This window comes from Anomalospiza imberbis, chromosome 2 (genome assembly GCF_031753505.1).
Source record: "Anomalospiza imberbis isolate Cuckoo-Finch-1a 21T00152 chromosome 2, ASM3175350v1, whole genome shotgun sequence".
Lineage (NCBI taxonomy): Eukaryota > Metazoa > Chordata > Aves > Passeriformes > Viduidae > Anomalospiza > Anomalospiza imberbis.
Window position 1 is genome coordinate 84,761,678 of NC_089682.1, and position 27,966 is coordinate 84,789,643.

Genomic DNA, 27,966 nt, shown 5'->3' on the forward strand with positions numbered 1-27,966 from the left:
AGAATACAGAAGAGCAGAGTCTGCCGAACTGCTCATTGTATAGTTGTATGTAAAAGCAAAACTGAGAGAGCTTTGTATTTCTTGTTTTCTCAACCCACAGAAGAAGATAGTACTGGCTTAATATTAAGTGTGCATCGTTTCAGAAATTGTTGCAGCAATATGATACGATGATTTTAACCACATCTCTCTCTCTCTGGGTGGGGACAGAAGCACAAATCCATATGGATTATGAACCTCCTCCTCAAGGAGTCGGTGCCAAGGTCAGAGTGTTGATTTGTATTGGGAATTCTGTACTGCTCTGCTCAAAAGGTTCCATTTGGCAGTAGCTCAGTACATTTCAAGGTAGACAGAAAACAAAAGCTATGGTTAGAAGAAATGATACTAGCTGAAGAAATCTTGCTTAAGTCATCCACAAAATATTAGAAGAAAAATATATTCATATAAGTCTGCCTTCATGACTTCGTGCAATATAATGAGGGAACTGATAACTTAGGGGTTATAAATGTTGGTAGGCTAAGAGTTGAAGCTGGTTTTCATATATTTGAAACAAAATATGATGTGGAGCTGTGTGAGGGGAGAAAGTCTTGAAAAATGGAAGAGTATCTTTTACTGAGTTGAGTGTAACTAATAATTCCAGAGACAGCATTTAAATTATGGATTTTTTTTTGTCTGATAAAGTTTTAGTTCTTTCTTTCTTTTTTTTTTTTTTTAACATCAGTATAAGAAGTATTTCCTTGGGTGCTTTTAATAAGAGTAATTGGAGATTTTTTTCTTTCAGTGTTATTATTTTAGTGTTGAGAAATGCTACAGTTGGGAGGTTTTTTTAACCTGATAATTATGAGGGGAGAACATGAGTGCTTTGTAGAACAAGGTTACGGAAAAAACTTTTCTAAATAAGATGAATGGGTTCTGACCCACTGAGCACTTGGAATTTAGAGCCCACATTATAAAGAAAGCTATATGTTATTCCAGTAAAGGAGTCTGTAACACTGAAGGACACCCTGACTGTCCTTTTGAATTTCAGACTTCTTCAGTCTTGAGCAAAAGTGGGATGCAGTTTTGCTGATGCAGTTGGAAGAATAGTCTGTGATGCTTTCAGTATTTATTATCGTATCTTAGGAGGGCCTAAAATTCTGTGTTGAATAAATGGTGACCTGTTGACATAAAAGAAGTTATTCTGCAAGCAGGAGATGACTGGAGACTGATTCCATATGGATTCTGATCCTTCGTCCCTGATAACCCTGCTATGTGTCACAGGGAACGAACAGCGTCTGCTAGGATTAGCTTGGACCTACTTGCTCACTGACTTTTTTCATAACATAATGTCTGTTTGTCCAGCTGCCTGCTGCCAAGCTGATTGTGTCAGCAGAATCCTACTTCCCTTTCACTTGCAAATTTGGCCGAAATTGGTCAGTTATTTGCTGCAAGGAGATGGGGAAAGAACTGGTGTGATCAAAACCACAACTTTTTTTCCTGTGAAGATGGCCAATCCTTCTTTTCCCTCCTGTGAAGTATATAATAAAGAAATGTGTGATTAGCTGGTATTTGTCTAAATAATTTGAGGGTGTTGGTTTTGATTTTCTAATGTTATGTATATTTTTTCATAGTCAGTGATACTGATTGAAAAAAGCAATATTCTTATGGCTAATATAACATGCTTCAGACTCCAAACTAGAATTTATTCACATCTTTGTATAATTTGGTGGGCATATATGAAAACAAATATATATATTTCTCAAAGATAAGTGTATTCTTGGACAGAGTTCTTTTGTGGTTTCTTTTTTTAACAGCAATTTTAGCACCAAGGGAAAATACAGTTTTCAAATTTTGAATATACGCTTTACACTTTATATGGGAATGCTGTCTTGCAGAATTCAATGTACATTGAATAAGACAGCATTTATGTTGTATAAATATAGTGAAAATACAACCTTACAATTTAACCTCCCACATGGTACTTTTCTCCGTTAATATAGATCCTTTATTTCTAGATCACGATATATTTTATGTGTTTATTTAATGTCTTCCTTTCAAGTATTGTTGTACAATTAAAATACTGGTTTGTGGGTGAAAAAGGAGATTGTGGTGTTTATCTAATTTTTTACTATGCAAAGGCATATATTTTTCTGTGCAGGTATTTGATAGCTTTTTTTATAATACCAGGCCTTGGAGGCAACACTCTTGTCAGCCCTGAAGATGGTGGATGTTGGGAAATGGCCGATTTTTTCTCTCTGCTCCCCAGAAGAGATCAAATTAATTCGTCAAGCCTGTGTATTTGGCAGTGCTGGTAATGAAGTGTTGTATGCAACTGAAAATGATGAGGTAATTGTCCAAGATTGTGCATGAATGTGACATGTTTAAGCAGTTATGTATCAAGTTATTCTGAAGGGCAGTAATATAATAGTACACCTACAGAAAGTTGCATGCAAAAATGTCTGATTGTTTTGTTTGCTACTGAAATATTTTTGGTTTATATTAAAGGCTTCTTAGCACAATCAGAGAAGAAAGAGAAGGTAGAGTTAGGCATTTGTTGCAAGTGCCTAGTGACAGGATTAGAGAAATGTTCTGATTCAGAACTAGGAATAAATTGCCATAAGAGGGGTTAAATCCTAAAGCAGTTATGAGATTTGTTTGCCTTGGACATGTTCAAGAATCTTTTGGACATGGCCTTGAGTCAACTGATCTGTTTAGATCTCCGCTGAGCACTAGTGTGGGCTAGTTGACCTTTGGAGGATGCTCTCCATTGCAACCTAAGTTATGTGTCTGTGATTCTTTTATAATAGGTTTTTGTGCTTGGCATGAACTGCAGTGGCTGTTTGGGAACAGGAGACATGCAGAGCACTATAGAACGAAGGAGGTTAGATTCCCTGTGTGGCAAAAAGATAGCTTGCCTGAGTTATGGAAGTGGCCCTCATGTTGTTCTTGCTACAGAAGGTAAAGTATGATCTGAATACTGCTTTTTCAGAGAGTCCACTTAAATTCATCCAGCAGGTGTGAAAGGTCTGGGCTGGTAACATAAGAGAGAGTGTTGAGCATTCTGGGGTGTTAAGTCTAAAGTATTTTAATTGGCAAATATTACCTGTCAGCTAGCTTATTATTTTCAAGAGTTTTTCAAGCCCTACTTTGATCTTGTTACTTCTTTTAGAAGGGTTTTTTCTCTATCTTCTCAGTTAAGTTTGAAACTTCTGATTGCTCTTTAAATGCATTAGTGGCTGCATTATGCCCCTGTGTTCTTGTGCCAACATTGTCGTTCAGCTAAAATGCATCTTTTCCCTCCAGTGCATACTTTTGGATGTGCTTTAAAGAAAGACCCATTATGTTGCCTTCCAGCCTTCATGCTTCCTGCACTGACACTCTATTATCCTCATTGTGGTAGTGGCTTTTATGTTCATAATTAAGTACATTACTCTTGAGGAAAAATTATTAATATTGTGTTCCCAGTGAGGTTCTCTTAGAGCCTAATTGATGATATTCACACTTACCTGTCTCTATTAATGAGAGGAAATGTTTTTCAGTGTTCTAGATTATGACTAAAAGTAGGTGAGGGGAATTATGTTGTAAATGTGTTTTTACATTCAGTTGTGTTCCATGATTTTCTCCAGTCTTCATGGTAGACTGTTCCTGCATGCCTTTTTTATGTATGCATCTGTATTCCTCTCAGCTAACCTGATGATGAAGTACTGCCAAAGAGCAGGTCAAGAACTGATCCTTGATGATTTTTACTCATAACTCCATTTGCCTTAATAGCTTTTCTTCAGCACAGCCTTTTTTAACTTACCTTTTAGGGGGCTGTTATATGTTACATAGTTCTTGTGTTAATTATTGTCATTGCCACTTTGCTGTATGTTTCACATGTTTACTGAAATTTGTATGAAATGCACATGTTGGTGAACTGGGGAAGAGGTTGTTCACTTTTGATAGGATAAAGCAATTAGATTTAACCAGTTATTATAGAGAAGTATTGGTTTAGTGTAGCATACTTTGCCTTTGTAGTTCTGAGGGAATCCTCCTTAGCGAATATGCATATAATAAGGGAATGAAAGCTTATTTTTTGAATATTCCAAAGTGGGAAACAGTGCCAGGGCATAGAGAAGAAATTCTGATTGATTGTCAGCAATAAAGAAATTGAAGTGGGGACTCTGACTGTCATTTCATCCTTTTCTCTTCTTTATTACACCATTCCCTTTTCTTGCAGCAGTATGTTTTCCTTTGCTATGATTATGCTGATACTATCAGTTTGGATTTGTGGGCAACACTATGTGAGCCTGGTAGCATTGGTACGTCCATGGGCTGAACAGCCCCATAGGTCATATATGCATTTATACACTTAAGTATGCACAGTGTTACTGAATTTAACTTTTTAGTTTGTAATTTTATGTTGTGTACTCATTAGAAAAGTAGAGATTTTTCAACCATCTCTTTACATTTTTCTTGTAGAAGGAGAAGTGTATACATGGGGTCATAACGCTTACAGTCAGCTGGGCAATGGTACAACAAATCATGGCTTCATTCCCTGTCAAGTCTCTACTAACTTGGTGAACAAGAAAGTCATTGAGGTTGCCTGTGGCTCTCACCACTCCATGGTGTTAACCTCTGACGGAGAGGTGAGTAGAGTGGGAACCATCTCTTAATGAAACTCACATATGTGAGAAACAGGAAAATACTCTGCACCTCTAGCATTAGACTTGCTTCCTGCAGTCCTTACAGTGCTGATGTGACACAAATGTTTCATAAAAATTGAAACTTCTGAGGGTGTAGCTGTTTTGAAGTATGTAAAGAACATTGATTTTGTGCCACATCTGCTTGTAATAATAAATTATGCAGCCAGTTCCTTCCTATGCTATACTCTATTTTAAATGCTTAGTGGCATTAAAGCTGAATGTTAATGTAAATCACATTGACTGTAAGGAATTTTACCTGCCAAAGTAAAAAGTTTCCTGGAATTTGCCTTGAGGTGCCATTTGTGCCACTTAGATATTCTAGTTGGAGTTCTGGAAAAGTAGCAATGGATTCTTCCAGTGTTAACTGCAGCCATCATGTTTCCTCTTACCTTTGAATGGAGGAACATAAAAGAATGGAATATATAAATGCTTAGGTTGGCATATTTTTGTTAGAAACAGTTCACTTGTAAACCTACGTGTCTTCCTAGGTCTGTAAAACAATACATCCATTTTCACATAAAAATGGATTTTTTTATTCATACAGCTTTTTCCTCTCTTGAATATGTGCTTTGAACTGTATATTGTAAAGCCATCTTTGATGACAATTCTTTTGCAACAGGTATACACATGGGGTTATAATAACTCAGGCCAGGTTGGATCTGGTTCAACAGCAAATCAACCAATTCCTCGAAGAGTTACCAGCTGCCTACAAAATAAAATAGTTGTTAATATAGCTTGTGGACAGATGTGCTCTATGGCTGTGGTGGAAAATGGAGAGGTAAGACATTTCAAGTGAATATTTGGACTGAATTTTACTTCATGTAATAACTTGGCGTGTAGATAATTTCACACCTGGTAGTAATGAGCTATTATTCAGAAAGGAAGTTTACCTTTTCAAACTCCCTTCAGTCTAGCTGCTTATACTGCTCATAACAACCTTTGTTGTTATACCACTGCTGTCTTTAGCATTCATTGACAAATAAATTATTGTCTATACTAGAATTTGAAGTGTTGTATGTGAGATGTGTAATCAGTGAATGTGAGAATAATCACTGAATGATATTTTAATTTTCAATACTCATATTCACATATCTTAAGAGAAAACAAAAGTACATTGCCTATATTTTTTGTACTGGAGTACCTCTTAAATCTCTCTCATACTTTTTTATCCTCTTTGCAAAGATACAAGGAGGTTGTGGAGTTCTAGATTTTGTTCATATGAGCTGATGATGTTGGGCAGTATACATCTTGCTAGCTCTATTTCTCCAAACACTTGAGTTTAGAACTAAGTAGCTATTGCAGTAGCTACTTAGTAAAATATAATGTCACTGAAATTATCAGAGATCAGTATTTTCCCTTTTTCTTATGTTTGGTTGCCTACTCAAACTGTTGTGCACAGCTTCCATTTTATAATTGTCCTGGTGTGTTTTCTGTTAGAAGATTTTGGAATGAGAAATCAGCTCTTTGAAGAAGGGAAGTATTGTGCTGGATTTATTCTGTGCGGGCAAGCAGCCATATGAGTCACTGATTCTGTAGTCCTACATAATCTAACTCCTAAAGAGCATGAATGTGGAAGTTAAGAATTCTAGATGAGTACGTAACTGGCATTTTAAAGAAAAACGTGTGTGTATATATGTGTTTATATAGGTAGGTATATGTGTGAATATGTTTGTGTTTACCTAAAACAAAAAAAAAAAGTGAATAATAGCAAACAGCTAAAAGTCCCTGTCTCTGTTTCAAGGTCTATGTCTGGGGGTACAATGGGAATGGCCAACTGGGGCTGGGCAGCAGCGGCAACCAGCCCACGCCGTGCCGGATCGCAGCCCTGCAGGGCATTCGTGTGCAGCGGGTACGTCTGTGCTGCTCCTCCTCAAACCCTCCAGGAACCTCTGCAAGAGTCCTATGGACAGCATTTGCTGCCTTTGAAGGAGATAGTCCTTTGTTTAAAGTGACATCAGAATAAAACGCACGTGTCCTAAAGTGGACCTCTCCCCCAGAGGAGAAGCTGTGACCCTGTGGAGTTTGATGAAAATCTTACCGTTGATTTCAGTGTGGTCAGGATTTTACTTAGAGGACTAGACCAGTAAGAATGTTTGTTTTGTTCTTTTTTTCCTGTGAAAGTTAATTTAAAAATATTGCTGTTATTTTAGTAAATAACAGTCTTTCTAAGATAGCCCATTCTTCATTACCATCTGCCTTTTTTTTTCTGGAAAAATGTTGCAGTTTAGCATTTTGTCCATCTTGTGGACTGAATTCTGTTTTAGAACTGCACTCCAGCCACAGTGACTTACTGGTGTTTGGAGTCTGAATAAATTGCCTCCACTGCATTTGGCTAACATTTGGTATGATTCCACAGTTAGTCTTGACCTTTGGAGGTTTGCACTTTACCAAATAGCAGGGCTGCCACCAGTGTAACTAGCAAACTGATAACTTCTTTTGGCTAATAAGAAATATTTACAGCGACGGCAGACTGATACTGGAAGTTTTTAATTGATTCATGTGAAATAGAGGATACTGACAGGAAAAGGATACAAGCTGTTAGAAGACATCGGTTTTGTAACTAGTGAGAATTTGCAAGAGCATTTTGAACTTTGGATTCTATTTATTGCATTTACTTAGGAAAGCTATGGAATTTTTAAGTCTTTTAAAAGAAACTCATTAAATGACATAATTTTATTTTCAGTGCCTAGGATGTAGACAGTAGCTTTGCTGGTAGCAACTACTGTTGGATAGTAACTTAATAAAGTATTATGTTCCCCTCTATTTATTCTTCTGTTTAGAGGGTGAATTCACCAGCAAGTTTGGCTTAGATTCTATTTCCATCCACTTCATTTACTTGATATCGATTAATACCATGTTGTAGATCTCCACTCAGTAAATAACTTGACGGTTTATTTCACCTAAAGTTCATCACGTGCTTCGTGGATGTCAGTGGAGTATATGAGTTTGTGGTGTATCTTTGCAGATCATGTAAAGATAGGCGAGCTAGTTATGAACAATGTAAATTGTTTTCAGTAGATGTCTATTTCTATGAAGTTACACAAACCCCTGCAGAGCAAGACTGCTGCTGGTAGTGTTGCCACTGTGTATCTGTCTGTATGTGGGGCATGTGCTGCATATATGAAGTGGATTTTTTGAACAATCTGATGTGAGGAGGCAGCTCAGCAGGACCAAGGGGTTTCCAGGAGAAGTTGTGAGTTGATACAGTTGTGTGCTGCTATCAAAATGGAGAGTTTGGTCTCTTCACTCTCTTTCCTGGTTGATTGCTCTTGTTGCTTGTCTTGTGTGGTTCTTGGACTGTTCTGTGAGAGTTTTCTTCCAGTGATGTAAGTTTAGGGAATGACAGAATGGCCTGGGTTGAAAGGGACCCTAAAAACCATCCAGTTCCATCCCCTGCCACGGGCAGGGTCACCTTCCACTAGACTGGGTTCCTCAGAGCCCCAACAAACCTGGCCTTGAACACTTCCAGGGATGGGGTCTTATCTCAGCAGAAGGTCCTCTGAGCACGAGAGCTGGCACAGGGAGGGGGCAGTTTTGTGTGGCTGTCAGTCAGGGATGAGATCAGGGAGGGAGGCCTTAGCTGTTTTTCCAGTGGTGAAGCTATTCATACTGGAGCAGTTGTCCATGGAGCAAGGTCAAGGCAAGACAGACAATCTTCACTTTTCTGCATATTGTTCAAATTTGTCATATAGATTTCCTTCTTTCTCAGTTTCTAGCTATTTTTTGCTCTGCTCTTGAAATTATGTCAGGGTTTCTCATTGGTAAATGTTTTTCCTCAAAGTCAGCTCATCTACTTTCCTTCCATATTTAATAAACTTACCTGTATTTTTAATTTTTACATGAGTATAGAATCAGTGGCATTAACCTATAGCATAAGCATCTATCTGTATTAACTTACTATTACGTAAATTGAGATCTTTTGATCTTTTTTTTTTTATTATTCCTTACAGGTTGCCTGTGGCTATGCACATACATTAGTGCTAACAGATGAAGGTCAGATATATGCCTGGGGAGCCAATTCATATGGCCAGTTAGGTACTGGGAATAAAAGTAACCAGTCTTACCCTACAACAGTTATTGTGGATAAGGACAGGTAATACTTACAGTCTTGCAATCAGACATTGGTTGACATACTCACAGAAGAACTACATAAAATTATGGTATTTTTTAATTTTTTTTTTTTTTTTTTTGGGAGAAGGAGCCTATAATTTTTGCAATGGTTCATCTGCTAAATGTGAACAGAATTTTCACTGAAAGTGCTTGAATCTGTCCCATAACCATCCCTGTGAAAGAGAAACTGAACATTCTGAGCCTGATAATGCTATTTTCTGCTTCGGCTCACACTGTACTTTACAGGCCTTAATTGCAGTTTCCCTTCAATGGTATAGTTTCATTGCTTGAAATCAACAATAAAGGCTTTATTGTCTGTGAATATAAATTGTATTTTAATATGCTACTTTTGACAAGAAGTGTACTCAGAAAAAGTGAAGGGTGGACATCTGCAGTTATGTTATTTCTGCTATTAAATCTGGCTCATAATCCAGGAGAGAAAGGGAGGAGTTCTTTCTTGGTATTGTTGCCTAAAAATAAAGCTTTGGTTTTTGCAAGTTAAATATTTTTCTCTAGGTCCTTGAGGGACAGTGGGGCAGTTGTCTCTCTTGTAAAGCCATGTATGTACATGCTCAGAAATCTTGATTTTGGGCTCCTGTTTTGAATAAGAAGGAAAGTGAGATGTCCTTCTTAACCCTGTGTCTGAGTACATCATTGTGAGGAAGTGGCATCTCTGCTGTGGTGATGAGATATGGCCTGATCTTGAACATTGCTATTTCTATGTGTGTACTTGTGGTTTTGCTTCATATGTTACTGATTTTTTTTTCCAGACACTTCTAAAATGTTACAATAAGAATTTAATACAAGTTTTAATGTTGCATGCTGCCTTTGGCTTTTGTTAGTCAGAATATGAATTCTTTGTGTCAGTGAAAATATTGCCTCACTAAAGCCTGCAAGATTTGTGCATACCGCTTTAAACAAGTTGTTTCCCTGCCATTATCCCCAGGCAGCTGAGAACACAAGTAAACAAGCAGTAGTTCAGACTGCAAAACAGTGGATTGTGTAATGCTGTACACAGTGGGAGTTCTGAAGTCCTAAATCAGTTTTGGGATTAGAGACGTAGCCTAACTAAAGGACACTTAGAAACAGCTTTAAGTACTGTTCGGTTCTAAATTTTAATTTTCAAATGGAAGTCCGTTAAACAGAAGTAATAACAATTATATGAGGAAGAAGTATGTTAACTTTTTGGTTATAACTGTTACAAATAAGCAAACAGAAAAAATACTTTCATTGTCATTCAATTATGAGCCAAAATGCAATTTAAAATTTTTTAATGCCTCCTTATTTCCTTCTTCATTGCTTCCAAGTATTTGCTCTCTACAGCTTAATACAGCTTCTCCACCTGACTGCCCAGCACCACCAAGGACTGGTGGTGACTTGGAACTCATCCTAGCTTTGCTTGAGAGAGCTGAGGGGTCAGCAGAGCATGTGCTGCAGCAGATACAGGGCTCTGCTGCAGCTCTGGCTGCTCTCTCCCAAGATGCTTTTCCAAAGAGAAACTTGGAGTGCATGCTGTTTGCAGAAGCACTGCCAGCCCTTTTAATTTTGCTATGTATGACCAGAAAGCATTCACGCTTACATGCATGCTTAAAAGTATGTCTTGCACTAGAGAAGGACAGGAGGCAGTGAGCTTATTCACTGCATTGTGCTCTTAAAAGTGACTTGCTTTTCTCCTTTTGTTTGCTTGTAAATTCAGAGTTATCGAGATCGCCGCCTGCCACTCTGCGCACACGTCGGCGGCCAAGACGCAGAGTGGCCAGGTGTACATGTGGGGCCAGTGCCGGGGGCAGTCCGTGACCTTCCCCCACCTCACCCACTTTGCCTGCACCGACGATGTGTTCGCCTGCTTCGCCACCCCTGCTGTCATGTGGCGCCTGCTCTCCGTAGGTGAGCTGCAATGGTTTTTATTCTGACACCTTCTAAATGGAACTGGTAGCACATGAAACAGTTGCATGTATTTGAAGCCTAAACATAGTTCCTCACAAAAATTTACACTGGGAAGTGTAGTCATAATGACATGTTATGCATGTGTAAGTGGTAATATGGAATGGTAAAAAATTGTTAAAGCCTGAGGGCAGGGCTAAATAATTGTCTGTTTTATTGATGCAACTCATTTCTATGGAGAAGTGCCTCGGGTTTGGGGAGGGAGCTTTTTGTGTAACCTCTGTATGTGACTGTCCAGTGGCTCTGGGTGGAAAATCTGAGTTTGAATTTGGAGATTTGAGTTGAGGAGCTCTGAATCTTTCTTTCATGCCCTTAAGTAGACTACTAAGAATTGAGGGATCCAAATTCCCATGTTCTGAATTGGCCACAAGCACTCAGTCCCATCACAAGTGATTGTGACCTGGTCTTCTGAAGAGACGAATTGCTGGATCTCAGATGTTTGATTAGCATTGAGATATGTCTTGCTGGCCTTGACTAGAAAGAGTTAACTATACAGCACTGGCTACCAAAGAGCTCTTCTTTAGCTAAAATTTAATCCCGTAATGGCTTCTAATAAAGTTGCTGGAGTGTTGTTTGGTTGGAGTGCTGGATTTTTTGTTTGGTTTCTTGGGGTTTTTAAAAATTTTTGTAGTTGGGGGGGTGGTTTGTGTGTTTGTTTTGGTTTATTTGGGTTTTGGGGTTTTGTTTGTTGTTTTTCTTGGGGGTGTTTATGTATTCGTTTATTGTGTAGTTTTTGGGAGGTTTGGGATTTTTTGACCTCGATTTCTGGGTCCCTTTGGAAATAGAGCTACAACACTGTAGCAATGTTGTACCAAAGCACAAGGTGAAGCCTTACAGGAGGAAAAGGTTACTTTACTTTTAAACAAAACAAATTTCAGGTGCACTTTCAAAGCCACTCTTTCATATGTGCCAAATAGTCTCTCCAGCATCCTGGCACTATTCAGGAGGTCTGAGCAGGGTTCCTTGTGTTGACACGGGAAAAAGAATGCTGGTTGTCAGACCCTTGTCATGTCTCCTGGGTTGCTTTAGTTAGGTGACTCTGTGCTGGTGTCGGTTGAGCCTTTTTACACGCTCCAGGAGCTGAGGGTGCCTGGCCTCTTCATCCTGTCCCACCCTGGCAGGCTCTCAGGACTGACTCACTGCTGTTTGTCATCTGATGTTTGCATGGTGAGAATCCTCAGGCAGCTGTGTCCTGGGATCTTACATCTGCTGACCTATATGCCATGGACATCTGCCATGCTTACAGTCCTTCTCTGCACTTTTTATTCTGGTGCTTCCACAGCCAGGCATTCCCATTCTCTCCATGTTTGTGGCAGTTCTAACATTTCTAATACAATTCTTAGTACTGGCTGCTAAGGAGTTTTCTTGGCTTTGTGCCTTGTCAGTGGGAACTGCCTCTTAATTTCCTTCCTCAGGTTCCCCTGTCACTGCTGTAACAAACAGAAGCATCTGGTTTCCCTCTAAGAGTTTCAAAGCTGAATCCCACTACATTCAGTTTTCCTCTGATGGCTGTAGGAGTCAACTGGAGATGTGTCTTGGTGGACATCTGGATCGCCAGTTAACTTTGAAGAAGAGTTTCACCTTTGCATTAGTTGCTAAATGCTTACTTGTTTAACTAGCAGAGGTCTGAATAAATAAACCACACATTGTACAAAATAAGAACTAACAAAGTATTTTACAGTATCATTGTTTCGGAAATATTTTTTTTATCATCACTGTATTGGATTTCTTTCCCGCATCCATTTTACCTGTACCTACCCAAATTGTGTATACTTGACATTCTCTAAATGAAGTGCGAAATGACTGTGCTAAACAAAGTGTAACTGTATCAAATTATATGTGTTTGTTAAGCTTCTTTAGAGCTTGTGGAGATGGTCTTTCCATTTCCAGCAGAATACTATTCTAATTTCTAGCTTGATAGGTTACAGGACCTAGCATTTATGTAATTTTCTGTAGAGAACAGCTAATTACTGACCCACAAGTTCTGTATAAACCCGTAACATTTATTTATGTAGTAGAAGACAAAATGTTGTCACAGTTAAGAATGAGATTTGGGGGTAGGGTGGGTTGTTGATTTATTTTTTTTTTAGTAGTAATAAAGGAGACAGTTCTCTGAGGCTTTGTGATGGAGATTTGGATCAGTTCAGGAGGTAAAAATTCTGTATGCAGATAAATGGGTGACTTTTCAAAGCTGTTAAGTAATTTTATAATGCAAATATCGCGTGCACTGTGGTAAATACAGACATTTGACACTTAACAGGAATATGCAGACAGACCTTGACACACTGTGCTTCTAACACCATTAAGTCCAGGGAGAGCTGTTCTTTTAGAATAAACTTGTAAGTGTTGGTATTTAATTTTAGGGACATTGCTCTGGGCAGTTTCACTGCCAACCAATATGTTGTTTCTGTAATACATTCATTTTTGCTGTAATAAAATGTCTCCTTATGGAAGCATTTCAGAAAATTTTATGATTATTTTTTAAATGATCTTTTGACACTCTTATAATAACTAAGAGTTTTAATTTGATATAATTTACTCACTAATGGTTGATAGTATTTTCTATCACATGGAGCAGTAAACCTCTGAGACTTAACTTTTTTTTTTTCTGGCCTTATATAGGTAAGTTAGAGGAGTGGAATTCACAGGTTTTTTAAATAGAGATCTTTGTTTGGAGCAGGAAACTAGAAAGGACTGAAGAAAGTTGTCCTTTCTTGGCTTTTCTGGCCCAGACAGAACACATGGGCTGCTGGGGGGTTTTACTAGCTTTAAGGAGATGTATTTATTAAGAGTGTTAATTGCTGACAGATACCCAGAATGTTGTAGTGGGAGATATTTGTATTGCTTACTACTTTGTATAAAGTCCCCTATTTATTCTAGAGCCTGATGACCATCTAACAGTAGCCCAGTCACTAAAGAAGGAATTTGACAACCCTGAAACTGCAGACCTGAAGTTCCTAGTGGATGGAAAATACATTCATGTTCATAAAGTTCTTCTTAAAATTAGGTAAGAAACAAACAGTATAAATTGTATAAGCTAAACTGTGTAGTGTAGCCCACTGTGCTGAGTCATCACTGCAAAAAAATTCTTGACTTATTCTCACCAATTCCCTTTTCCCTGAGTCAGGGACTCATCTGCCATTCTTCCATGTTACTCTCTTTGCAATTATCAAACACGTTGCTCTACTACCTGCCTTTCCATCACTGCCTTCCATCTGACATTTATCCTCCTTTGTGCTCCTAAATGGCCTTGACCTTGATTTCCAATAACCTTTTTCTGCCCAGGAAAAGGCTCACTTCCTTCTGCTGTCTTCTCAGTAGTTAGAATCAGTTTTTTCCTCCTTTATGTGCTTGACTTCCTCCGCCAGAATGATTTGAAGAGGTTGTGTTTATTCTTGGCACTCTTTCCTTCCACAGGACTCTTCAGTTGTTCCAGCAACTGAAGGTGCAAACTGTAGGTGCTAACCAGATGATCTTTTTTCCCCCTTTTATGACAGATTTCTTGTTTTATGTGTTTTAAACATTCTTATCAGTGAGTTTGACTTTTAAGTTGGTTTTTTTTTCTGTTTTTACAACTTTTTTGCAAGTTAAGACCACTTTATGGCGAGATTTTACATAAACAGATCTACAGAATTATCTCAATAACATTGTTATTAACATGCAGAGAGATTAATTTGTTACTGCTAATGTGTTTTCTCCTGTGATATTCTAGAGACGCTGCTTAAGATCACTTCTACTTTGCCAACTGCTTCTGCTTCATCCTCCTCATTGTTATCATATTTTTTTCTCTTTGCAATTTTTTTTTCTCAAAATGCTTGGCTATCTCACTCAGTTTATCACCACTTTGATCTTCCTGCTTTTGCTCCTGAGTCCTGTTAGTGATTTCTTGTATATTACTGTGTAAAATTAAAATTCCCTGTTGAGTCTTGCCTGTCCTTGTTTTGTTGGGGCTTTTTTTCTGCTCTCCTCTTATTACTCTGATTACCTGCATTACTTTTGTCTTCCCTTTACTGGTTTCATTGCTTGTACATTACACTCATGCCTATAGTCCACCCTCTTCATTTGGCATGTGCTCTCCATCAGATACCGCACCAAATCTGGTGTATGCCCAGAATGTTCCTGAGGTTCATTTTCCTGATAATCAGACTATATGTAGCTTTCCCTTATTTCCTTTTTCTTGCTCTACTTTCCTCACATTATATGGCTTTCTGTGAAGGAAATATGTCTGATTCTAAAATGGATTTACATATATGGTGTTACCAAAACACTGTGAAGGAATAATAAAGCATCAGGCACAGACTGTAAAATTAATATTTTCTTTACTTTCATGGTGCAACTGGATCAAAGTATTTAAAAATGTGTTTTGCAACATTTGGCCTGGAGCATTATCATGAAAGCAGTGCTGGTAAAAGTTCCTTTTATTTGTCATTTCTTTACTGCTCATGAGGACTTCTTTCCGTCTTGTTTCACTCCTGTTCTTGAACTGGATCCCGTTGTTGGTGGTTACTGCTGGCAGTGGTGGAGGAATGTCAGGGAACACCTGGCTCTGTGAGAGCAGCCCAAGGCCAGCGCTGCCTGCAGGAGCAGAGACATCCCAGTGCGTGGGTGGGATTTACCAGCTCTGCATTCAGCCAGCCAGAGCTGGGGGTCTGGGCTGTGTCTGCTCAGGGATACTGTCAGGGAGAGAGACACTCCAAAGGATGAGTCACTCCAAGATACTTTGCAGACTGGAGGATGTGTGCTAGCCAATTTTTATTTTCATTTACTTATTAATTTTTCTGGGATCAGTGTGTACGACCTTCTCTCTAACTTTTGTGTGGTGCCATTGGAGCACAGACCATTCCCAAGGTCTGATCCATGCTGGATGGATAGCATGGTCACCACTACTTAACATGGGGCTCTGGGAAGCAAAACAATGAGGTTTTGTCTGCCTCTCCTAATGCCAGAATGTGGTAAAACATGTGGCAGAAGCTAGGTAATGACTTTATTTCTTTATGAATTTGACAAGAGGATTCATTATTTTATTAAAATCCCCAAAATACTAAGATAAAATTCTTTCATTAACAAGTAAAATGTGAAGAATTTAAGTTATTAGTTAAATAATTATTTTTCATTTGGATTTAAATCATACTGTCTTTAAGTTGTAGTTTTGTCTCAAAGACATTAAAAGGAAGCCATCTTACTTTTTACAGGAAAGTTGGAGTAAAAGAAGAGAAAATTCAAATGTGGGAGAGTTACAAATTAGTGTAGTACAAAGAATTATGATTAAACTGTGGCTGTAGGAAAAGTTATCAGAAGTGGAGATGTTCATTTTTATCAACAAAAATTTTGAAAACAGTGCTCATGTTAGGATGCTTTTTAGGGAACAGTAAGTTACAGTGCATTGTAAATTACTGTAAACTGGAAGTGGCAGATTACAGCTACCAAAGGCAGTGCTTTGTCCTTGTTTGTATCTGTCACAAAAGTGTTCAGACTTGTAAGGAAAAGATGATGAAAGATCTGAATGAGAGTGTCTTCACTTTCAATAATTTCATCCTTGAATGTAATGATTAATGCTAAATTGTGTATGGTCTCAGACACTGGAATAAATGATATCTAAAATTATTAATAAATTCCCTCTTCATTAGGAAATGCTGGAGAAATTGGAGTCAAATCCAAGAAATGTCTAAGTTGATTGTAAACTTTATGTGCTACGAGACCGGTAATAAAATTGATTGTTAATGTATAATGTGTTTAAGAAAATGGCATCAAAACCTGATGGATAATCCTTGTAGATATTGTAAGTAAAAATGGAGCCTGCCATAAAATATTAACAACAGGAATAAAATTCTGAATTATATATATCAGGCTTATGAGGCTTAAAGAAATGAACATGTTCAAAGCAAGAAATCATGTAGTTAGAGATTCTGCTTTTGTATTTAGTCTGTAGAACTGACTTAATTTTTTTACCAACTTCTTGCTGCAGCTCATCTTTCAAGCTTAACTCTTTGCAGTGTACAATCTTTGTTCATGTTTTGTAGGTGTGAACACTTTCGCTCCATACTCAATAATGATGATGAAATTATAGAAATGAGTGAATTTTCTTATCCTGTTTACCGAGCCTTCCTGGAATATCTGTATACAGACAACATTAGGCTCCCTCCCGAAGATGCAATAGGTATTTGCCATAAATGGAAATTACTCCAGATTATTGTTTTTGAAAAGTTCAATCTATGTGTCATTACAGAGTAAGGAAAGCAGGGCTTGTTGGTTTTAGTTTCATTAGCACTTTAATCTGGAGTTTGGCAGGTGTCGGGAAGAAAGGATGCAGTAGCAGGAAACATGCCCAAGGAGAATGAGTGGTGGGCATGCAATGAGATCAAAGGTGAAAAGTTTTCAGAATGAACTCGTTGCTGCTCTTATTAAGAACTTTCTTTTAATTAGGACGGCACTAATGCCATCTTGAAAATTTACTTGTTTGAGTAGCTGTAGCAATTTTTGATCCTGAATGAAAAGGGAGCTCTTCCCTGCAATCATTTAAGAGGATGTAAGTCAGTGATTGATGTCTAGAATGAGAACAAGAGAACAACACTTCAATAACAATAAAATGGTTCCTTTTTTGATAGATATGTAGGAGATCTTAAATGCACATATCATCTAGGGAAAAAAAAAAACAGAGCAAATCTTTGATTAGTTCAGCCTAAAACAAAAGGGTGATTGATTAATTTGAAAAGACACTAATATATTTTCCACCAGAATAGTTAAAGCTGTATAAATTTTCACAGGGCTGCTAGATTTGGCAACACTGTATAGAGAAAACAGACTGAAAAAGCTTTGCCAGCAAACGATCAAACAAGGCATTTGTGAAGAGAATGCCATTGCTCTCCTTTCTGCCGCTGTCAAGTACGAAGCTCAGGTAAGAACTTCTTTTCAGGTAGGCAGTTATTTTCTGAGAAACGAAGCTGCCTAATGTAAACTTGACTGTATTTAACTGATGAGGCATGATTACTGTAATTTCCCTTTCTGGCTTAACAACTGGTTTTTTTTTCCCCATTTTAAGCTGTTAAATAAAAATTTTAAAACGCCCAGTTTAGTGTTTTCTTCCTGCCCTTTTGGCTTGCGCCTGTGAGTCAGGGTTCTTAATCTGCTTCTTTCCTTGTCATGTGGCATTGCAGGGCATGGCATGCAGATTCCTCACTGCCATTTACATCTCTGCCTTTGGATTTTGCCCTTTCACTTCCTGAGTTCTCCACCTGATCATTTTGTCTGCTGGTGTCTGGTACAATCATTCTGGTGCTGATTTTACAGGCAGTGGGAGAAGTTCCCTGTGTAAAGTCCCTGCATATTTACACTTTTATTTTAAAAATCCACTTTTGCAGTACTGTTTACAATGAATTATGCTGACATACAACAAATTATGTATTGTTAATACTCCCCCCATATTCTGTCATCTGGTCTGCCCTTGGTTCTGGAATGAGTCACTAGCACTCAACCTGTTATCTGTGCTTTTTTGCCAAACAAATACTTTCAAAGGTATTTTCCCTTTCTCATCTTCATAATGCTGTGATGATTGTGGAAATAACAGTGTGGTGGGTTTTGTTATTCAAAAAGTCAGTTTATGTATTTCAGATGTAGGGAACATTGTTATAAATACCTTTCAGGTATGGGAGGCAAGTAGAGGAGACTGAAACAAACACTGAATTAAAAATGTTGCAGTAGTTAGTGCTGTATGGAGACAGCAAACTACAGGAGATGAATTTGTGTAGGAGTTGCAAAGAGGAGGCTGGAAGTTAGTGAGTTCTGTGCATTGAAAGAGGAGGATGACAAGAGATCAGTAGATAGTAAGAGTTCCAGCTGCCAGTTACAAGGCATTTGTAAATGAGGTATCAGAAACAGGGGGCATGGAGGGCTGGGTCAAAAAGGACTTGTGCTTTCAGTGTGCTGTGCTGCTATAAGCCCAGCATAGCAGGGAAAACTACAGGAAGGCATGACCCAATGGTTTGGTTCTCTTAGCAGCAGATTTTTCATTAAATTTATTTTTTTAGTTTCTCCTCTTAAAAGCTTTCCAAAATTTTTGAACATTCAAAGCAGGAGTATTTTTGGTTGGTCTGTATCTGGTGAAGTAGTTAAAGATATGTTTAGGTGTGTTGTGAAGTAGTAAAACTAGCTTGAACAAAGTAGCAGAGTTCGTAAGGCCTGAGACACAATAAAAGGGATTGGCTGGATAACTAAATACATTATCCTCCTCTTCCTTCTATGATTCAGTGTTTTGCTCTTTCAAAACATGTAACAGTTTAACACAATTGTCAGTTGATGAATTGGTTGACTTGCCCTGGCTGCAGCATGTGCCAAACTCAGGAGTGTATTGTTGCCCTTCTCCCTACACCCACAGCTCAGAAAGGGGTGGAAGTGCAGCAAAGATTTCTTTATCAAAGACATGGGGATAACCTTTGTCTAAGGAATCATGGAATAAACCAGGATCTTCTGATGTACTACATTAATATAGTAACTCCTGTTTTGAGAACCATGTGCACTGTGTCAGGACTTCAGTAGAAAACTGCCAAAAGAAGGATTATGAAAGAGGCCTCATACTTTGGAAGTTTGAAAAGATAGAATTCAATTTTTTGTCATTAAATGTAAACACTGCAAGTGAAAGATTATAGTGGTGTGTGACATGCCATTCACATTGCAAATTAAATGAAGACTGACTTGACTCCTGCATACATCTGTTAGAATTCAAGACGTATGAAAATATTTTTTCCTATCCTCAGAAAATAGAGTTTCTGCTACAAGTTATTTTAAAGTGTATTTCTCATACACACTGTAGCAAAGTTTAGACTAATCATCTTCTATAAAACAGAATTAAAAAGACAGTATTTCTTGAAACTGCAAAATGAGTGACTGGAATTCTCTATAATCTATGGTCCTTTTCATACCAACACCAGAAAAATTAGCTGCTGATAGTTTTAGCTAGCATAAAAGTTCACACATTGACTGTAAAGCAGCTCAGGTTCTGACTACCATTTCAGAAGTCTGCTGGAACTTAAGGTGTCACTGTCTTTGATTGTTTATGGTTTTTATTTCCTTTGATTTTTTTGCTGCTTCTATTGTCCGTCCTTTTCTGATTTACCTTCCCAGTAGTTTTTGATCAGAGATACTTGTTATACCATATTTCTTCTTTAAGGATAGCTTGTGCTTCAGTTTATGCTGTAGTTACATCTTGAAACATGGAATCTAAGGAAAAGTTTTCGAAAGGAAATGCCCAGCTAGTGAGTATCTTTCTGCTATTAATCCCAGGCTGCAATGTTTGCATAGTTAACACAGAATCAAATTGGCATGGGTTACTCTTTTTACTGTAACCCTTGAAGAGTTTTATAGTTTATGGATCAATTCTGACTTCCTTGCTGCTGGCTCCAGCTCTGGCTGCAGAAGGTAATTAATTTTTCTTCACAGCAAGTTGTTGGATAGGAGCCAACTAAAGGAGACTGAGCCAGTGCATGGAGAGAAGGATTGCCACTGTTGTGAGGAGTTTGAATGGGAAAAATTTGCTGTGTGCAATCCTGGTTGTTTGGCTTGATGGCTTGTACCCATCCTATGCTGAACATCCTCTTACAGTGAGACCAGGACAAGACAGAATCTTTTGTGCTATCTGGGAATCCCACTAGACAGAGGGATTCAATTCCTAGGTTTGCCATGAAAGGCACATGTATCCTAACATGCAGTTTGTGTTCAGCATGATCCCCTTTTTCATCATATTTTGCTTTTATTTCCAGCAGCACTAGCAGACCTGCTGTTTTTCACAGGAGCACTACTGAATGCAGTGCAGGGAGGACAAGAAATGAGTTATTGATGCTCTAGTAGTTCTCTTTGGGGCAATTTGATGGTTTCACCTGTTGGTAACTTTTTAATGAATGTGTAGTAAATTCCAGTAAATGTGATGGAGTTCTAGAGTTGATTTAGGGGGCTACTCCTGTTTTCTCAAAGTGGGTTTATTGACTAGTTTGTATGAAAAAATGTCATCCTATCATTTGTGATCTCATCAAAAGGATCAGAAAAGGGATTGATAATGGACACAATCTGGTATATTCTCTGCTAATTAAATGACAGATTTGAAACAAAGTAATAATGTTAATAATTTTATCAGTCGTTCATATTACAAATTACTCAAATTTGTTCCTAGGACTTGGAAGAATTTTGCTTCAGATTTTGCATAAACCATTTGACAGTTGTTACACAAACTCAAGGTTTTGCAGACATGGACCATGACCTCCTGAAAAACTTCATTAGCAAAGCCAGCAGAGTGGGAGCATTCCGAAATTGAGGTCTGACTACTACCAAGCTGAAGAGCACATCCTCTTCCCTTCTGGAAATACTTTTCCTTTGGAGAACTCCTCTGTGGTCAGAATTTGCAGTGGTTTGGAAGGACAGTCTCGATGCCCATCAGCTTAGGGAGTGTGTAGAAGTCCACTAACATGTAGGCTTTGTTCTAAGGATTGCTACAGTGTAGGTGTGTGGTGACTGTTCATTGCCAAAAGCCAGAATTTAACACAAAAATCTAATGTAATAACTACCCTTTCCTACTCAAAGTCAATCAAACCAAGCTTGTCATTATCTGGTCTATTTTTTTAATTTTTTTTAAACTGTGCTTGGATTTTATGGGACAGTGACCTGTTTGCTGCTAAAATTTATAGAGTATTTTTGTCTCAAAACTCAGTTAATATGCTATAGTAGGCTCCTTTTCATGGTCCAGTGAAGATACAAACTTGTTTTTCTGGACATATGGTAAAATACCGTGAGTTCTTTAGGATGAGAGGCTTTCTGATTTGTAGGAGGGTATGTCTCACTTGGTGTTTATTTGGAGTTAATTTATGAGGAGCTTCAGCAGGATATTACAGTTTTGAGTTCCCAGCGCTTTTCTCATTGTTTAGCCAGAATTAAAAGGATCTCCCTTTCCATTACACCAGATATGTCCCCAGCACCCCAATGGAAGCAGTCACCAAGTTTATCTGGATGTGAGTTGTCAGGCTGTGAGTTTAACTACTAAGAAAAACCACCGAGTTACAAACCTAAACAAGCTTTCAAGAAAAGGAAGTTCTGCTTGAGGCTTATTTATTCCTGTTTTACTATCTCTCCTCAGATCAACTTCAGAAAAATGGAGAAAAAGGTGATTTTGAAGTGGTAACTTCAAATTAATTAAAATTTAAGAGTAAACTGACACTATATTCCAAATGGTGATAAAGGTATCTTGTCCAAATATGGCATTTCAGATTCTCCTGTGGTCAGAGCTGTGAGGTGACCACTCCACTTTTCTTTCAGGGCTGTTCAGGAGAGAGGAGATGCCCTCTGGACATGCCTCTCTCCTAGCACTGATCATCGGTTGCTAACACAGAGTAGATGCTTCATTCGTAACTGGCTGAAGTGAATTAAGGTGAAAAACCCACCCAGTGCTGCACAGAGGGAGGTTTGCCCCATTACAGAAGATGTGGAGCTTATGGAGCATTTACTTGAATTTTCAAACAGGTAACAGTGAATTAATCCTGAGAATTTAAGATTTTGACTGAGTGAAGTGACTTCAAGTGCCTTTTGTAGTATTTTACCAATGGGGAAGACAAAAAGCTGGATGACCAGGCTCAGTACACAAATATAATTATGTCAGTAGTCATGCAACCTTCCTGCAGGTCCCTGCTGTACCTCAGCATCCTTTGATGGCCTGTTCTAATCCTCAAATGTGGTTTCTAAGAACTTAATTCCCTTAAATTATCTTATCTTCATGTCTAAGGTGGAAATAGCTGCTCTTTACTATATTGGAGGCTCATTTCTCAAACAGTCCTGTTCTTTGAGGAAGAGTAGGAGGAAAAAGAGGAAGAGTAGTGAGTAGTACCCCCTTCACCCCAGGCCCTGTGTGTGAGTGTGGAAACATGAAGCACACAGGTAGCAGAACTTACTTATGAAGAGGGTGATGAGCAAGTACTTTAGAAAATGCTGTGGTAAATATTTACTTGTGTTTGAGACATTTGCCTCAGATCCTCACTAGAAATATATTGGATTATCTACTGCTAACAAGCACATTCTGCCACCCCCTCAGTGATGAGTACGACTTCCTCCAGCAGCGTTAAGTCTGTTCTTAGCAGCTGTGTCAGTATTTTGTATTCAAACAGAAGTGGTCAAAACCCTTCCAATACATAGTGCAGACTCATCAAAAACACAACTGTGCTGGGGCAGGAGATGGGTTAAGTTTGTGTTGAGAAGCACTTGACACCAGCACGCAGACAGAGGTTACTGCAGACAGTGAAATAGTGTCATGGTAGGGCACAATTTTACTGCCAACCCTGTGTGCTGTAGCCCAGCACTGATCATAGCAGTGTAACACAAGGGATTCCATGTAAGCCAAGGCTGCATATCCCTGGGTAAGTCTGAGCTGCCAGATTCACCGGCCAGCACTTCCTTCAGGGTAATAGTGCATGGAACGAGGGCATACAACCATGTCCCAGCCTTGGGGCAGCAGCTGCCACCAGCCCCTGTCCCACCCGCCCCAATGGCATCACACTGGCACACATCACTCTCACTGAGAAATGGAACCAGCTGGGCACCTCCACCCCTGGTACTGGCTTGGCAGTGCTCACTCCAGCTTTCCTATGGTGTGTATTATGAAAGGTCTCTCCCCATATTTCTGTTGTTTTACTCAGAAGAATCAAACAAAAAACTACAGCTGTGACATGATGGGGGTTTTTGACTCAACATCTGATCAGAAACCTTCTCTGGCTCTCTGGGGACACTGCTGCATGGAATGATAGCACAGGAGAGGGACACCACTCTCCTCCATTAGCTCAAGTTCAGAACAAAGTAATTGGAACAGATTGCAGCTGAAATGGCATGCTGCTTGGAACAAGAGATTTTTGGCTTAACAGAAGCAAGTTTCATTTCTTTTTCCAATTTACTTCCTTCCTGCTCATTAGTTCCAGCCAACCATACAAATTAAAGCCTACTTGCAATTTCAGAATAATTGACAAAGCCTGCAATTTTGAGCAAAAGCATCTCGGGACTGAATGAGAGTGATTCTAAAGGTCCAATGTGTCAGTGTTGGCTTTTATTCTGTATCATCTGACCTGGATGTGATAGTGTTACATGCATAGAAACTTTTTTTTTAATTTTTTGTTGCATGTGTTAAAAAAAAAAAAAAAAAACCCAACAAAAAAAAACCAACACCACCCTTTCTGGCTTAGGTGGTTAAATGTGGGTGCATGGATGTAAATATGAGCTTGAAACCTAACCATGGGACAATTCAGAAGTTGTTAGGGATTTGTTTTACTGTGGTGAGATAGACTGCAACAACCTTGTGTTTGTGTATCTTGCAGGTTAAATACATAATAAAGTGTTGTTCTGTTTTAGGATACCACACAAAAAAGATATTTATAAAAAAGTGAAAATTTGGTCAAGCAGAAACTGTGTCTGGGGTTTAAATAAAGAGCAATGTTCCACTTGCCAGAAAGGAGTCTGGAAAGAAAAACAGATTACATGGGGAGGATCACTTGAAGGTTCTCCTAAGTTACTGAAGCTAAAAGCCAGCACTGCCTTGTCATCTAGTACCCACCTCTGTAGAGTTCTGTTACAATGCTTGGTAACTATGTAAACTGCTGTTTTTCTATGCTCTGAACACTTTCCATGGACGTTCCTTGTAAAACAAAGCATTTATTTGCCCCAGAGAGGCAGGATTCATTGGCCACCACTCAGTGATGTAGAAAGTTTACAGAAAATTTACAGCCTGATTTTACATAAATTATTTTTTTGTTTCTATATAAGCTTACCTGGTTTAATAGACCATTAATAAATATGCCATATTATTTAAAACAGTTTGAGTGGGACTTTTTTTCCTTTCTTTTCAGTAAAAATGAAGAAAGTCTGATGCTTGTAGACTGAATTGACTGTGTGTGGGGGAAAGAAAAGTAAACCAGATAATATTTCACAGAGGTACCTTGAAGGCTATTTGTATTCTTAGGAAATCACTGTCACCAGATAATACATTTGTAAGCTGGAGAATTTCTTCAAGTGTATTTCCACCTTTAAAAGAAATCAATGCCCTGGTGACTTAATAAACTGTGATTAATAAAATGGTCATCAGAACACCAATCATTGTTTCTTAAGCAAATGTATATTATGACAAGCTTGTTACATTTTAAAATATTTCAGCTTGTACTGTGCGCTGCTATCACACAGCCATGATCTTCTCCAGCTGCTTCACATTTGACACAGGTGTCTTCCTACAGCCACTCCTGTGCCTGAAAATGTGCACTTACACATTCCCTGTGGCTGTTCTGTGAGGAACCTGCTGTTTAGTACAGCCCCTCTGCACGAGCACTGCCTCAGCACAAAATCCTTCACTTGCAAGTCCAAAGGCAGGGAAGAAGAAACAAGCTCCTATGACATTTAAGAACAAACAGCATTTGGAAACAGTGGACAGCAGGAAGAGATTAAGGTATAAAACATCAAATGAAGAGGCTGGGAGGCAGCTCACCCACCTTCAGATGGCTACAGAGCCAAGCAGATGGATTCCATTCCCTTAAGCACCAATGGACAGAAACGGGCCTTTAAAGGATACGCTTTACCTGACCGCATCTTAGACCCAGGGCTTCAGCTTTCTACAGAAATTGATGCTTGGTGTTAAGCACCTAAAATGGCCATCACATCTTGTGCTCGGCTTCTACTGTGATACCAAATTTTCTTTTTTCCTGGAACAGTTCCAATATTCCAGGCCATTTTTAGTACCGCAAGGTCTCACTCTAAGAAAAGTGCTGTCAAACACAGTAAGATTTCCATATCTAATAAAAATTCATTAGTTTCAATACATATTTATTTGGATAGATACCATAGAAAAGCACCTAATATAAGAAAATCACTGACTATAAATCCTTTAAAAGCTATTTTATTTATCTTGAAAGGCGAGAAACTGATTAGTTGTATAAAATAATATTGTACATTTGATGTAAAGCCTTCAGTCTGTTTGAACAAAAAAAAATTCATTGTCACAGTAAAGAATGAATCTGTTTAGACACTGGACTCTGTATCATCCCTCTAGCCAAAGGACTGCTGTAACAGAGCTTACAGTCAGTGCACCCCAATGTTAACATACATCCTTTCTATAAAACTGCAAAAAGTGAGAAAATAAACATAACATACTCTGGAAAGTTCTGTACATTTTTCAGTAAGGAAGCTGAAGCCATACTAAGTCTTAAAAACCCCTCAATATTATTTTAAAATTAATTTATAGTTTTTGCTGCTCATAGAATTTTTAGTAGTTCTAGGGTTAGCTTTGAATCAACACAAGAATGGATCTTTAAAAAACTTCCTACTCTAAGTACTCTAGGATCAGCTAAAAACAATCTGTAAATAACTTCCCTGGAAGACATTGGTTTAAAACATTTGTGTCATGAACAGCATGCTTTTTACTGTACCTGTTCTTAATTTAAGAAGCTGCAAAAGCTAAAATTCATAAAAATGGGTAATTTAAAAGCAGGACAATTTATTTGCTTATATTTTAATCCACTGGAAATAAAACGTGGGCTTTTGTTGATTGGCTATTTTAACAAAACTTTCTTGTTGCAAGAAAAGTTCCAGTATCTGAATCAGTAACTTACAAATACAAAATATGAAAAAAGTATTGGATGGTTTTGTTTGCGGTTTTTTGCTAGTTGCAACCATTCACAAGTTGCCCAATCAACTGCCTTTTCAGTAAAGGAAGATGGATTTTCCCAGTGTGGGTTCACCATGTTCAGGTTTCTGCAGATGCTGCAGCAAGGCCAATGGGGGCTGCCCAGGCTGCTCTTACCTGGAACCCAACTGGAGACACTCAGCTTCCAGCTGTTCCTCAAGCTGTTTGGCTTGGCTACAATTAGGTGAAAATTTGAAGAAATCAAGAAAATTCTGCATCATTAGAATTTTTGAAATTTTGAAATCTTGTGTATATCAGGTATGGTTTAGGTTTGTTGTTTTTGGTGGGGGTTTGGTTTTTATGTTTGTTTTTTTTGGGGGGTGTTTTGTTTGTTTGTTTGTTTTTTGGTGTTTTTTTTTTGGTGGGGGGGATTTGTTTTGTTTTGTTTTTTTTTTTCTTTTATACTTAAGATTTCCCAAGATAAGAAAGGGCACGTCAATTACTCTGCATATGGGAAGAAGCTTCAGCTTCTGGGAAGATTCGTTGTGGGATTCTGGGATCAATCTCCTTGGGATTCATACTCCATGAAATTCAAACTGAGGGACAGTGTAACTGCCCTCTGAAATGACACTGGGGTGAGAGCTGGGGAAGCAAAATGACAAAATGCCAAGTGTTGGTTTCAGTAGTAAGGCTAAGGATTGAGTTCACTTTGAATTCAGGTACTCCTGAGGTGAGGCCCCTTCTCTGCAAGGCCCCCAGCTGCTGCCCAGTTTAACACATCAAATTCCCATTAAATTAATTATGAAAAGAGACAGAAATCTTTGCAGTAATTGGCCCACCATTTTCAAAATTTGCAAGTAATGAAAATCTAAAAATCAAATCTAAGAAACAAAATTAGTGCATTTCAAATCATTCTAGGTAACATTTCATCTTTAGACATAAAATATTCAATCCAATGAGACTGAACTGGCTTAAATCAGTAATGCTGCAATAGGAAATTCAGACACTTTCCAAGACTTTATAAAAAATCCTCAAAAAATATATAAATTAAATTCAGTGGCTTACATTGTATATATGCTACATCATAAAGTATCATGGAAAGCATTCAACAATTTAAAAAGTACAAATGCTTTCAACTAGCAGTTTGGAATAAAAAGCAACTAAAAGCAACTCTATTAATGAAGGCTGTAAAACAAAAACAATCTTAAGAGGGCCAGCAGTGCAGGCCCTGGTCCTGAGAAGAATCTCACTTTTCTTCACTGGCTGAGGTATTGTTTCCATCGTTCAGCTTCTGCTTTTGCATTCTTGTTCGAGTAGATGCTACAAAGAAAACCCAACAAAGAAAAAGAATGAAGTATTTTCTTTGTAATTACTTTGGACTGATTATTGGAAAAATTGTAATGACAGAAGGAATAGAAGTACATTTTTCTGTTGTAAACATACTGAATCCCTCATAGGATGGACACCTAATTTTGCACTGTTTCAGCCATTCTTGCTCAGTCTTACAATCTTATGAAATTCCTTCCACCTGTTCACTCCAGTTCTCATTGTCTCTGTCTCCTCATTGTGTCCATTTCCATCCTCCAGGTGGGCAGACGGTCTGTGTCACATCAGGAATCTCGCCTT

General features: G+C 38.3%; 2 protein-coding genes across 5 annotated transcripts in view; one reads left to right on the plus strand and one right to left on the minus strand.

Annotated features, from left to right (window-relative positions):
- The first annotated feature begins 126 nt into the window (after positions 1–126).
- Positions 127–27,042, plus strand: LOC137469439 (RCC1 and BTB domain-containing protein 2). 4 transcript variants are annotated; one of them, XM_068182162.1, is made up of 12 exons: positions 127–260; positions 2,164–2,322; positions 2,784–2,934; positions 4,438–4,604; positions 5,281–5,439; positions 6,403–6,510; positions 8,612–8,754; positions 10,468–10,658; positions 13,596–13,722; positions 16,709–16,872; positions 17,480–17,610; positions 20,875–27,042. In XM_068182162.1, the coding sequence occupies exons 1-12, from the start codon at positions 168–170 to the stop codon at positions 21,013–21,015; spliced, it is 1,734 nt and encodes a 577-aa protein (XP_068038263.1). In that variant the 5' UTR covers positions 127–167; the 3' UTR covers positions 21,016–27,042. The 4 variants fall into 4 exon arrangements, 3 of the variants coding, with proteins under 3 accessions (XP_068038263.1, XP_068038264.1, XP_068038265.1); XM_068182163.1 differs by having other exon boundaries at positions 16,736–16,872; XM_068182164.1 differs by lacking the exon at positions 20,875–27,042 and adding an exon at positions 17,004–17,079 and having other exon boundaries at positions 17,480–17,539.
- The window catches only part of RB1 (RB transcriptional corepressor 1), a 72,794-nt gene continuing 70,426 nt past the window's right edge, over positions 25,599–27,966 (minus strand). Inside the window, exon 27 of the mRNA XM_068182160.1 lies at positions 25,599–27,660. Coding sequence (XP_068038261.1) covers positions 27,587–27,660 — 74 coding nt within the window. The 3' untranslated portion in view covers positions 25,599–27,586. The remainder of the gene's footprint in view (positions 27,661–27,966) is intronic.

Excerpts from the sequence above, each read along its gene's own strand:
- LOC137469439 (XM_068182162.1), top strand. The coding sequence starts at position 168 with ATGATTTTAACCACATCTCTCTCTCTCTGGGTGGGGACAGAAGCACAA. Across the intron at positions 261-2,163 it reads CTCAAGGAGTCGGTGCCAAG|GCCTTGGAGGCAACACTCTT; the intron begins GTCAGAGTGTTG and ends TTATAATACCAG. Across the intron at positions 17,611-20,874 it reads CTGTCAAGTACGAAGCTCAG|GACTTGGAAGAATTTTGCTT; the intron begins GTAAGAACTTCT and ends ATTTGTTCCTAG.